Raw genomic sequence first — 13,137 nt, forward strand, 5'->3', positions numbered from 1 at the left:
GGGTGGAAGTTGAAATTGATGATTTCAGCACGGATGCATGAAGCAGCACCGATCTAGTCGTCACTGTGGCAGAGGAAGGAAGAGGTAGGAACATGGACTGTTCTGCAGAGGCAACAAAAAGACATGCGTAGTTGGGCCCATGTGGGCGCCCGCGGCTTCTCCTCGAGTGTGGAGAAAAGTGGGAGGAGCTGAAGGAAAAGTTGTTGAGGATGAGGACCAGTTCTGCCAGACGGAGGAGAGTGATGGTGAGGGGGAACTTGTCGGGCCAGAAGGAAGGTGGTGGTGATTAGTCACCGTACATTGGTGGGGTTTACTCTTGGTGAACACAGATGAGTCACTGTCTGTCACTGAGACAGTTGTTCAACGTGAGGGCAGAGTTCTGATCTGCTCAGCTCTATCATTGTATAACACTGCTGCAACATCCAGGTTTGATACCTGGTAGGTGCAGTAGAACATGGGGTGGCAAAGAGTTGGATTATAAATTTAAGACTCAGTAAAATGCAACAACTGGGGGCATCTTTATCCCCTTATAATCAATGCATGTTCATTTCCCTGCTCCCACCCACCCACTTTACCCCTCACCTGATCTCACCTATCACCTCCCAGCTTGTACACCTTGCCCTCCCCAACCTTCTTATTCTGGCTTTCACCCCTTACTTTTCCAGTCCTGATGAAGGGTGCCGCCCTAAAATGTTTACTGGTTCATTGCCCTACATAGCTGCTGCCTGACCTGCTGAGTTTCTCCAGCATTTTGTGTGGGTGTCTTGTTATCCTAATTACTAGGATAACCATGATGGTTACAGAAAGCCTGTGGCAGCCAGGATGTCTCTCTGTGTCACTGGCTTATGACTGGTGGCACACGGATGTTTACTTTCATTGCTCCCGGCTGTGTTCTTCAAATCAAATGGTTCAATTTAATATCAGAGAATCTATGCAACCTGAAGTTATCACTCTTCACAGAGACATCCACAGAATGTGAAACCTCAAATAATGAATAATAGTAACATCAGAACCCCAAATCCCTCCCTTCCCCCATGCATAAAGAGCAGCAGAAGCATTGGCCCTCTCCCACTACCCCACTTGCACCAGCAGAAACACGAATTTCTCTATCTCTTTTTTCTCTTTTTCTCTCTCTCTCCCTCTCCCCCTCCCATCACACACAACCCCCCTCACGCCCCCCCCTCGCCCCCCTCCCACGCCCCCACACCCCCCTCATACACCCCCCCCACAACCCCCCCCACAACCTCCCCACACACATCCCTCACACCCCCACTCACACACACACCCTCTCCCCCACACCCCCCTACACACCCCCCTACACACCCCCCTACACACCCCCCTACACACCCCACACACACCCCTCACACACACACCCCTCACACACACACCCCTCACACACACACCCCCTCACTCACACCCCCCCACACCCCTCCACACCGCGATGTTACACACTTCTGCATCACTTGATCAAATATATTCTGCACTAAATTTGTTTCAGTATTGGTGGGATGCACGTTGAATGTGCTTATCATTGATTGTTGGGGCTCACTCAGTAGTCACGGAGCATGTTATAGGATGTGCTCAATGGTGGCTGGATCATGTTTTGTGGTTTGGGGATCTATCTTGTACTTGACGGGCTGTTCCTGGGGATGGACAGACACACACACCTGCACACGGACACCTAGTACTGCTGGTAGATCATCAACTCAGTGAAAAATGCCCTTCGGTCTGCTGGAAATTTGTCAGTCTACCAGCACAGTGGGATTCCCGTGGAGGAATGATGCTGACTGGCACATTCCAGAATGCCCGAGTGTGTGCTGAGGGACTTGGAAGCACTCAAGCTTGGTGTGGTCAAGACTTGATGGACCAAATGGCCTAATTCTGCTCCTGTACCTCATGGTTTTATGGACTGACACATTCCAGAGCGCAGGAAAACGTGCTGAGGAATGCACTGAATCTTGGTGCGGCCACCGGAAGGGCTCAGTAGGGAAGGAGCACAGTGTAGGGGTTCCTCTGTTACCGGAAACGGAGGGTGATGAATTTGCGGAATTCCTTGCCTCGGGCGGATGTGGAGGCTGAGTCATTGGGTATATATGAGGCTGAGGTTGATAGATTCTTGATTAGTCAGGGCATGAAGGGATATGGGCAGAAGGCTGAGAGGGGAATGGATCAGATGTGATGAAATGGTGGAGCAGAGTTGATGGGCCAAATGGCCTATTCTGCTCCTATATCTTGAGGGTGAGCACCACAGGGTAAGGTTGCACAGGCTGATGAAGCACAAAAGAATCTGAGGTGATCGTATTGAACCCCAAGACTCTGAGATGCCTTGAGGACATTTCCCCAGTGGGTGTATCTAGCACTTGGAGGCATGGTTTCATGAGAAGGGGCTTTGCACATCTCAAGCAGAGAAGAGCAGTAATATTGGGAAAGAGGAGGGTGACACAGGAGCGCAGGAGAGCCACTACCTCGTAGTTCTGGTTCTGATTTCTTAAACTTCTGGTAATTCCCGTTCCAGTTTCCCTCTCTCACCTTATCTCCTTACCTGCCCATCACCTCCCTCTGGAGCTCCTCCCCCTTCTCTTTCTTCCATGGCCTTCTGTCCTCTCCTATCAGATTTCCCTTTCTCCAACCCAGTATCACTTTCACTATCAACTTCCTAGCTCCCCCTTCACCTGCTCCCTCTCTCCCAGTTCCACCTATCACCTAGCTCCTTGTACTTCTTCCTCTCCTCCCCAACCCACCTTCTTGCTCATTTTTCTCCCCCTCCCACCCTCCAGTCCTGAGGAAGGGTCTCGGCCCAAAACGTCGACCGTTTACTCTTTTCCAGAGATGCTGCCTGGCCTGCTGAGTTCCGCTGGCATTTTGTGTGTTTTGCTTGGTTGTTAGGATTTACTTTGCAGTCGGTCGGATGCCTGCATTGGTTGCTGGTTGGCAAACAGCTTGTGCTCCTCCAGTGCCTGGAGGTGTTACATAGGATTATCGGCACCCAATTGCCCACCATTGAGAACATCTACCGTAAACGCTGCCTGGGCAGGGCAAAGAGCATTATCAGGGATGCATCTCACCCCAACCATGGACTTTTTACTCTCCTCCCATCCGGTAGGTGCTACAGGAGCCTCCGCTCCCGCACCAGCAGGCACAGGAAGAGCTTCTTCCCTGAGGTTGTGACCCTGCTGAACCTCACATCACAGCGCTAAGCAGTATTGCATCCGTATTGTACTGTCTCAGTACTTTTATATTTGTGTGGTGTAGCACTTTTTTTATTCGCAGTTATTTTGTAAATAACACTATTCTTTGCATTTCTGGTCAGATGCTAAATGCATTTCATTGGCTTTGTATCTGTACTCGGCACAATGTCAATAAAGCTGAATCTAATCTAGAACATAGAACAGTACAGCACAGCACAGGCCCTTTGGCCCACAATGTTGTGCCAACCCTCAAACCCTGCCTCCCATATAAGCCCCCACCTTAGATTCCTCCGTATACCTGTCTAGTCGTCTCTTAAACTTCACTAGTGTATCTGCCTCCACCACTGACTCAGGCAGTGCATTCCACGCACCAACCACTCTCTGAGTAAAAAACCTTCCTCTAATATCCCCCTTGAACTTCCCACCCCTTACCTTAAAGCCATGTCCTCTTGTATTGAGAAGTGGTGCCCTCGGGAAGAGGCGCTGGCTATCCACTCTATCTATTCCTGTTATTATCTTGTACACCTCCATCATGTCTCCTCTCATCCTCCTTCTCTTCAAAGAGTAAAGCCCTAGCTCTAATAGGTAATGGACTGTGTGTGTTGGTGGCAGATGTATAGGCTGAAGTCATCAGGTCATGTTCTGAGCTGTTGAGGAGCGTACCATGTTTGAAGGGTGAGGTCAATGGCACGATGCTGTGGTGCCTGTGGTTTGGTAGATAGTGTCTCGGATTTGGTTGGATGAGTCACGTTGTTGCCGGGCTGCCATCAGCGGGCACCCTGACAGTCCAGGTGTTCCCGCCGCCCTGCTGCGTGAAGTGTGCCTGTTTCTATTTTGATCAGCTTGTCAGCACCTCCCCTTCGCCGCAGCCTTGAAGCTTGATTTCCCTAGCAAGGCGCGCCCCTCCCTTTGTTCCAACGCATCTCTAAAGACCGCTTCCTTACCAAGCAAGCCTGTTCGTCCCAGCCACTCTGGGCTGAGGACTGAGCAGGCGGCCGGCGCTGGCTGGGGCCGCTACTGTCGGCGCCTGCTGCAGCATTGTCAAGCGCAGCACTCAGTGACGTGTGTGTGTGTGTGCAGGATGTAGGCAGAGACTGCAGCATTGCACACTGAACGAATGTGCTGAGGTCAGTCAAGGAGGCTGGGGCGGGCTGGGGAGCGGGTGGGAGGAGGAGGAGGAGGGGGGAACTGCAGCACTCCAAGCTCCAGCAACCCAGGATGCAGTGTGTGTGTTTTGGGGGGTGGGGGAGCTCACGGTTTTCTCTCTCACTTGCAGTTGGCAGAGTGGATTAATGAGAAGATGCTGACAGTCCGGAACACGTCACACGATGATGCTCAGAAACTGCACAAAAAATGGCTGAAGCACCAGGCGTTTATGTCAGAGCTGGTACTGAACCGGGAATGGCTGGCTAAAATCGAGAAGGTAAGCGAGGGGAGGGCAGGGGGCACGGCGGAGACCGGGTGGGGGAGATGGGTGGGTGTGTGTGAGAGAGCGAGAGTGTCGCATGAAGCCCAACTCACCTTTGAAACTTCCTCTGTGTTATTGTCTGTTCAATTTGCTTTCCAAGTATTTTTAAATCCTCATGTGCGGCAACTCAGCCATTCGAGAGTGTGAGAAATTTTGGGGGGGGTGGGGTATAACATTGACACTCCGGTGATCTGGATAAGCTGGAACCCGGATTTAAGGGTCTCGATCCGGGGTTCCCACCCTGGGGTCCATGGGCTCCTCAGTTAACAGGTATAGGTCCATGGCTTAAAAAGGTCGGGAACCGCTGGTCTAGAAGATGTGGGGACTGGGACTCTGGTCAACAAAGTAGTGATGGATATTATGAGTTCTATTTCGGCTGCCCTATCATTTGAGTAACTGACTTACTTTTAAGCAGGTATTTTGTTTCTCGGGACCTTGGTTTATATCAGGGTCCGGGTTATTTGCTTCAGTCCCGTCCTGACTTTCTTCAGGTCACCTGTTTATTTGGGGACCTGGGTTATTTAACTTCTCGAATGGCGAGGTTGCGTTATTTGGCAGCCTGTGGCTGAATTATTTGTGACGGTTTCGGATTACCCGCATTCCGGTTTCTAGGTTGATCTTGTTGAGGGGACCAGAATTATTTTGTGATCCTGATTTGTATTTGCAATATCTGGATTACTTTTGTTATACTCAGGGGATGTGACCTGCGGTCTGATTTATTTGTGGTTACTGATGAAAGCACGAGTTCTTTACATTCTGGTTTACGCGATTATCGTTGTTAATTTAGTTTATTTAGAAAACGTGCATAGGAAGGTCGTAGTTTATTTTGGTTAGGGGCAAGTTTATGGGAGGGGCTATATTTGATTTCTTAACCTGAAACACTCGAAAACTTCCACCGTCAGGAAGGAGGTACAGAAGCCTGAAGTCACCCACTCAGCGATTCAGGAACAGCTTCTTCCCTTCTACCATACGATTTCTAAATGGACATTGAATCCATACACACTACCTCAATATTTATAAATTAACTATTTAATATACATATATTTACTGTAATTGATTTATTTTTTTCTATGTTATCATGTATTTCACTGTACTGCTGCCGCTAAGTTGACAAATTTTACGACATATGCCAGTGATTTGATTCTGAGATGTTGTAGGTCCCCTATTACATTGAGTTATTACTTGGGATCTTGCTTTAGGTAGGGAGGTTTTGCAGTGAGTTCAGCTGGTGAGAGTGTGGTGCTGATGATGCCAGGGTCGCGGGTTTGATCCCTGTACGGGTCACTGTTTTAATGGTTAGATTGGCACATGGATATAAGGAGGACGGAGGGATATGGACATGGTGTAGGTAGGAGCAGGTGGGGCTCGTCAGCCTTGGATGGCAGCCCGCCTAGGAGAAGGAAAACTCTGATTTTAAACCTCCGCTGCCTTGTGGCCATACTCGCCAGTGGGAAAGGCTTTGGGAGTAAACCCTGAGGAAGAAATCTGGAGACAAGGTCCCTGAGGCAGCTTGATGTTGTTTACAACTTCACTCTGGCAACCTCTGCGATGATACTGGCTCGAGCTGTATGGGTGCTTGCCCTTCCTTTCGACTACATCAGTGACGTGGAGAGGGGGAGTCCGCTGCATGGTCATCAAACAATTCTTCAAATCTTACTGCCCAGGCTTGCACCCTGGAGAGGACACAGTCCACCAGAGGTGCAAACCCGTGATCCCTTCGGATCGATGGCTGCCTACTAGTAGGAGGGATTAGTGTTTAAGTGTTTTTGATTTGATTTTTAGCTGGTTTGGTACAACACTGTGGGCTGCATGGCTTGTTCCTATGCTCTACTCATGTTCCATTTTCTAAGTATCTGGTTATATTGGATTCAATCCTATTGAAGTATGTTGTTTATCTTTTGGTTATTAAAGTTCAAAATAAATTTATTAAAAGTGCATATAAGTTACCACATACAACCTTGAGGTTCATTTTATAACCATAACACAATCAATGAGAGACCACAACAACTTAGGCATTCAACTAGAGTGCAGCAAACAACAAACTGTGCAAATACAAAAAGAGAGAAATAATAATAAATAAGAACATGAGATAAAGCGTCCTTGAAAGTGAGTCCATTGGATGTCAGAACAGGATAAGTTGTCTCCTTTGTTTCAAGAGTCTGATCACTGAGGTGTAGTAACTGTGCCTGAACCTGGTGGTGTGAGTTCTGAGGCTCCTGAACTTTCTTCCTGATGGCAGCAGTGAGAAGAAGGCATGAACTGTAGTCTGGGTGATTGTGCTCCTAGATGATGGATGCTGCTTTCCTATGACAGTGTTTCATGCAGATGTGCTCAATGGTGGGGATCTGGATTCTCATTTTTAGATTCTAGTGTTTTCCTCTGATTCATGGGTTTCCTGAATTCTTTGGTATCCTGTGATATTTGGAGATACTTAGATGGGTTTGCAGCTGATTCTTGGATTACAGCCTGGTATGGAAACACCAATGCCTTTGATGGGAAAATCCTACAAAAGGTAATGGATTTGGCCCAGTCTATCATGGGTAAAGCCCTCTCAACCATTGAGCATATCTGCAGGAAACACTGTCGCAGGGAAGGCAGCATCATTCATCAGAGATCCTCACCACCCAGGCCATGCTCTTTTCTCACTGCCCCCATCACGTAGAAGGTACAAGAACCTCAGGACTCACACCACCAGCTTCAAGACTGGTTTCTACTCCTCAAACATCAGGCTCTTGAACAAAAGTGGATAACTGCACTCATCCATTGAGATGTTCCTACATTCGATGATCTCTAATGAATCTTTATCTTGATATTTCATGCTTATTGCTATTTATTTATATTTGCATTTGCAGTTTGTTGTCTTCTATGCTGCACTTAATCTCACTGTAGTTACTATGCTATAGATTTGCTGAGTATGCCTGCAGGAAAATGATTCTCAGGGTTGTATGTGGTGACGTATACTGTATAAACACTGATAATAAAATTTACTTTGAACTTATGTGATTTATTAGACTGTTTTCTGGAATTCATAGGTTGTGTGTGCGTTAATTGGCATCCAGAATTATTTTAATTATGGAGGTCCTGGCTTATGCCCGGAAATTGGTTGTTTAAAGTCTGGGGTATTTGTATAGACTGGGTTATGATGAATTAAAGTTCTTTGGGATTTGGGTGTTTCTTAGGTAATGCTTTAGGGATGAAAATGGCGGAGGGAAATGTATTGGGTGAATTTGTTGTTTATTTGGGCTCTGTCTTGGAATCATACAACAGATGGGAAACGGGTCCTTCTGTCTGCCTTGTTCATGATGACTGTGTTGCCTGGTGAGCTGGTCCCATCTGCCCTCATTTGGCACAGAACCGTCTAACCTCTCCTCTCTATCTACTAACCGAGATGGCTTTTACATTTTGCTAATGTGTCTGCCTCAGCCACTACTTCTGGCAAGCTCGTTCCAAATGCACACAGCTCTCTGCTTGAAGGAGCCGCCCTTGATGTCTCGTATAAATCTCTCAGCTCTGGGGAGCGGTGGGGGGGGAAGTGTTCCCAACTTTTTCCATACCAATACCAAGTAGCAAGGACTCCGTAGACCCCAGGTTGGGAACCCCTGCGCCTCTGATGCCCTCTTGCTTCTAACACCCCCTTCCCTAGGAAAATGACAATTTACCTTCTCTTCCATCAATGGCCTTGGTGATAATCTGTACTGCAATCAGGTCTCTGCTCAGTGTCTGCGTTATAGAGAATAAAGTTCTAGTCTGCACAACTTCAAAGTACGTTTATTATCAAAATATGTGTACATCATACAGCCTTGAGATTTGTCTGCTTACAGGCAGCCGCAGAGCAAGTAATTCAAAAGACCTCATTTTTAAAAAAAACAGACTTGCAAACACCCAGTGGGCAGAGAGAGGGAAAAAAAACCCCACAAATTGCACAGTCAACAGCATTCACAACAAAAGTGAGTCCACAGACATGAAGCCTAGAGCTGCCAGAGCAGGCCCACAATTCAGCCTCACTGCAGTGGAGAATGGAGTAACTGTCGCGGAACGGTAATGGGAACCGGCCCCGATCCTTGCCTCTGGTGGCATCACCCTGTCTTTTCAATCCATCCGGCCCAGCGTTTAAATAGTCCAAACATCTGGTTGTTCCTCACGCTAAGACCCTGGCCCTGTTGTATCGATACCTTGTAATTCAGGTCCCAAAGTCCAAGCAAAATCTGGGTCACGTTTTTTCTGCACTCTTTCTGGTTTAATAGCATATTTCTGAATACATGACGAACGAAAGTGTACACAATACTATGAGTGTGGCCTCACCAACGTTATGACTTTTGTTCTTGAGAGTTCTGGCTTGCCTTCTTCCTGAGAGTCTGCAGAGAGATATGAAGGGTGATTGATAAGTTCGTGGCCCAAGGTACAAGGTGTCAGTTTTAGAAAACCTAGCACATTTATTTTTCAACATAGTCCCCTCCTACATTTACACAGTCCAGCGGTCGTGGAGCATATGGGTCCCTTCTTTGTAGAAGTGGTCCACAGCAGGGGTGATTGATAAGTTTGTGGCCTAAGGTAGAAGGAAATGAGTTATTAACTTCAAACTTTCTGCATTATCACTCAAAGATTTGAACTGCACGTGCATGTAACTAGAGCATCTTGGACCTCCAAATGGTCCAGAGCAGGGGTGATTGATAAGTTCATGGCCTAGGGTAGAAGGAGATGAGTTATACCGCTCTCGTTACATGCACATGCAGTTCAACTCTCTGAGTGAAAATGCAGAAAGTTTGAAGTTAGTAACTCATCTCCTTCTACCTTAGGCCACAAACTTATCAATCACCCCTGCTGTGGACCACTGCTGGAGGTCCAAGATGCCAACTTCTACAAAGAAGGGGTCCGTATGCTCCACGACCGCTGGACTAAGTGTGTAAATGTAGGAAAAATAAATGTGCTAGGTTTTCTGAAATGATCTCCTTCTACCTTCGTCCATGAACTTATCAATCACCCCTCATATAGCTAGGTTAAGTGAGTGGGCAAGGCTCTGGCAGATGGAGTACAATGTTGGTAAATGCGAGGTCAACCACTCTGGAAGGAAAAATGGAAGAGCAGATTATTATTTAAATGCTAAAAAAATTGCAGCATGCTGCTGTGCAGAGAGACTTGGGAGTGCTCGTGCATGAATCAGAAAAGGTTGATTTGCAAGTTTCTGCAGGTTATCAAGAAGGCAAACGAAACGTTGGCCTTCATTGCTAGAGGGATTGAATTTAAGAGCAGGGAGGTTATGCTGCAACTGTTCAGGGTACTGGTGAGGCCGCACCTGGAGTACTGCGTGCAGGTCTGGTCTCCTTACTTGAGGAAGAATATACTGGCTTTGGAGGTGGTGCAGAGGAGGTTCATCAGGTTGACTCCAGAAATGAGGGGGTTAGACTATGAGGAGAGATTGAGTCGCCTGGGACTGTACTCACTGGAATTCAGAACAATGAGTGGAGATCTTCTAGAAACATATAAAATCATGAAAGGGATAGTTAAGATAGAGACAGGAAAGTTGTTTCCACTGGTGGGTGAGACGAGCACTAGGGGACATAGCCTCAAGATTCGGGTGAGTAGATATAGGATGGAGGTGAGGAGAAATTGTTTTTCCTAGAGGGTGGTGAATCTGTGGAATTCTCTGCCCATGAAGCAGTGGAGGTTATCTCAGTAAATATATTTAAGAGAAGGTTGGATGGATGTTTTCATAGTTGGGGAATTCAGGGTTATGGGAAAAGGCAGGGAGGCAGAGATGAGTCCCTGGCCAGATCAGCCATGATCTTATTGAATGGCGGAACAGGGTCAATGGGCTGGATGGCCGACTCCTGCTCCTATGTTCTTATGTTCTTATGATGGCAGGAGCGAGAAGAGAGCATGTACTGGGTGATGAGGGTCCTTCGGTGATGGATGCTGTTTTCCCGTTACAGTGTTTTATGTGAATGTGCTCAATGGTGGGGAGGTCTTTACCTGTGATGGACTGGGCCAATTCCACTACTTTTTGTAAGATTTTCCATTCAAGGGAACTGGTGTTTCCATACCAGGCTGTGATGCAGCCAATCAATATACCCTTCACCACACATCTGTCAAGGTCTGTCAGTTTTAGAAGTCGTGCTGAATCTCCGCATCCTCCTAAGGAGGTAGAGGCATTGCCTTGCTTTCTGCGTAATCGCACCTGCGTGCTGGGCCTAGGACAAGTCCTCCTAAATAATAACACAGAGGAATTTAAAGTTGCTGACCCTCTCTGCCTCTGATCCTCTGATGAGGGCTGGCAAATGGACCTCGGTTTCCTCCTCCTGAAGTCAATAATCAGCTCCTTGGCCTTGCTGACTGTTGTTATGTCACCACTCAGCTAGATTTTCAGTCTCCTTCCTATATACTGATTCGTCATCACCTTAATAGGGTTTTGTGTAATCTTTTGATGCCTTTTCATTTGGGATTTCTTCAAGGAGCCAGGCATCAACAAGGCGGTGTCCATCATAAAGGACCTTCATTACCCAAGACGAGCCGCCTTCTCATTGTGACCATCAGGAAAGAGGGACAGAAACCTCAGCAATTCAGGAACAACTTCTTCCCCTCTGCCGTCTGATTTCTAAATGGCCATTGAACCTGTGAACACTACCTCACTACTTTTTGATTTCTATTTTTGCACCAGTTATTTAGTTCAGCTATTATATATATTTTTAAATTCAGTTTTTCTCTCCATTATTATGCATTGAATTGCACTGCTGCCACAAAGTGAACAAATTTCATAACATATGTTGGTGATATTAAACCTGAATCTAATTCTGATTCTGTTGATATTTAGGGGATCTTGTTTACTTGGTTTCCAGGTGACTGAGCTTCTGTTTATTGGAGAGGTCTCCGTGGCTCAGGTTCTAGTTAGGGTACTGTAGCGGTTAGTGCTGTGTTTTATGGCTCCAACGATCACCAGTCTGGGTTCAGTTCCTGCCTTTGCCTGTAACAGATTCGTGCATTCTCTCCGTGACCGAGTGGATTTCCTCCGTGTGCTCTGCTTTCCTCCCACATTCCAAAGACTTGCAGGTCACTAAGGATTACTGAGTTGTGGCCATGCTCTGTTGGCGCCAGAGGCCTGGCAACTCCAGCACAATCCTTGCAATGTGTTAGTTGTTGACACAACTTATGACACATTTCACTGCGTGTTTTGATGTATATGTGGCAAACAAAGCTGATCTTTTTCCTTTTTGATTAGATTGCATTTATTTGGGCCATAGTTATTTGTGAAACTACATTGTTTGGTCTTTCCCTTATTTAGAAGCTGTGGTTTATTCTGAAGCTCCTGACTCATTTTAAGGTTTCTAGTTTATTTCAGGTCGTGTTTTTATTCCCTGGAGCGTAGAAGATTTGATAGAGGTATACAGAATTGTGAGGAGTGTAGATAGGGAAAATACAAGCAAACTTTTTCTACTGAGGTTGGGTGGGCCTACAACTAGAGGCCGTGGGTTAAGGGTGAAAGGTGAAAAGTTTAAGGGGAACATGAGGGGAAACTTCTCTTCGGGGACGGTGAGAGTGTGGAATGAGCTGCTAGCACAAGTGGTGAATGCGAGCTCGATTTCGACATTTAAGAGAAGTTTGGACAGGTACATGATTGGTTGGGTTATGGAGGGTTATGACCTGGGGGCAGGTCGATGGGGTTTTAAAGGGTCTGGCATGGACTGGATGGGCCAAAAGGCCTGTTTCTGTGCTGTAGTTTTCTATGGCTTTGTCGCTCATGAACAAGTTAGTCATGATGTCATACAGTCCAGACACAGGCCCTTCAGCCCATTACACCCAGAGTGAACACCAAGTGTCCATTAGCACTCATCCCATTCACCAATACTTGGTCTGTAGCTGTCTTTGCCTTGGCAAATTAAGTGCTCATCCAGATTTTTCTTCAGTGCTGTGAGAGTCTCTGCCTTCATCATCCGTACAGGGAGCAGGCTCCGGATTCCAATCACAGGCCTCGAGGCCTCTTGCCCTCATCCTGAACCTATGTCATCCAGTTTCAGGTGCCTGGATTTGGGTAAAAGTTTCATCGTTTCTACACTCTCTTGGCCCCTTATCATCTCTATCTCTTTCTGCAAACAAACCCAGCCCATCTGGTCTCTCTTGGTAATATCCCATGTAACAACTTGACCGATGTCCTGTGTAAGCTCTCCAGTGTAATTATGCTTTTCATAAAGTGGGACGATTACAGTTATACACAACACTTCAGCATAAGCCAACCAATGCGTTTTAATCAACACAGAAACAGGCCCTTCGTCCCATCTAATCCGTGCTGAACCATTTAAACTGTCTATTCTCATTGCCCTGCACCATGACCATAGCCCTCCATACCTCTCCCATCCATCTCCCATCCATGTACCTATTCAAACTTCTCGTAAAGTAGCATGTACCACTTGTGCTGGCAGTTCGTTCCACCCTCTCATGACCCTCTGAGTGAAGAAATTTCCCCTCATGCTCCCCTTAAACGTTCCACCT

At 46.9% G+C, this 13,137-nt stretch overlaps 1 protein-coding gene across 2 annotated transcripts in view; it reads left to right on the plus strand.

The window, feature by feature from the left end:
• LOC140203799 (spectrin beta chain, non-erythrocytic 1) overlaps positions 1-13,137 on the plus strand; it is a 202,318-nt gene that overhangs the window by 77,073 nt on the left and 112,108 nt on the right. For both annotated transcript variants that reach the window (XM_072269879.1, XM_072269878.1), the window contains one exon: positions 4,465-4,611. In XM_072269879.1, coding sequence (XP_072125980.1) covers positions 4,465-4,611 — 147 coding nt within the window. The remainder of the gene's footprint in view (positions 1-4,464; positions 4,612-13,137) is intronic.

The sequence above is a fragment of the Mobula birostris genome, chromosome 10 (assembly GCF_030028105.1).
Source record: "Mobula birostris isolate sMobBir1 chromosome 10, sMobBir1.hap1, whole genome shotgun sequence".
NCBI lineage: Eukaryota > Metazoa > Chordata > Chondrichthyes > Myliobatiformes > Myliobatidae > Mobula > Mobula birostris.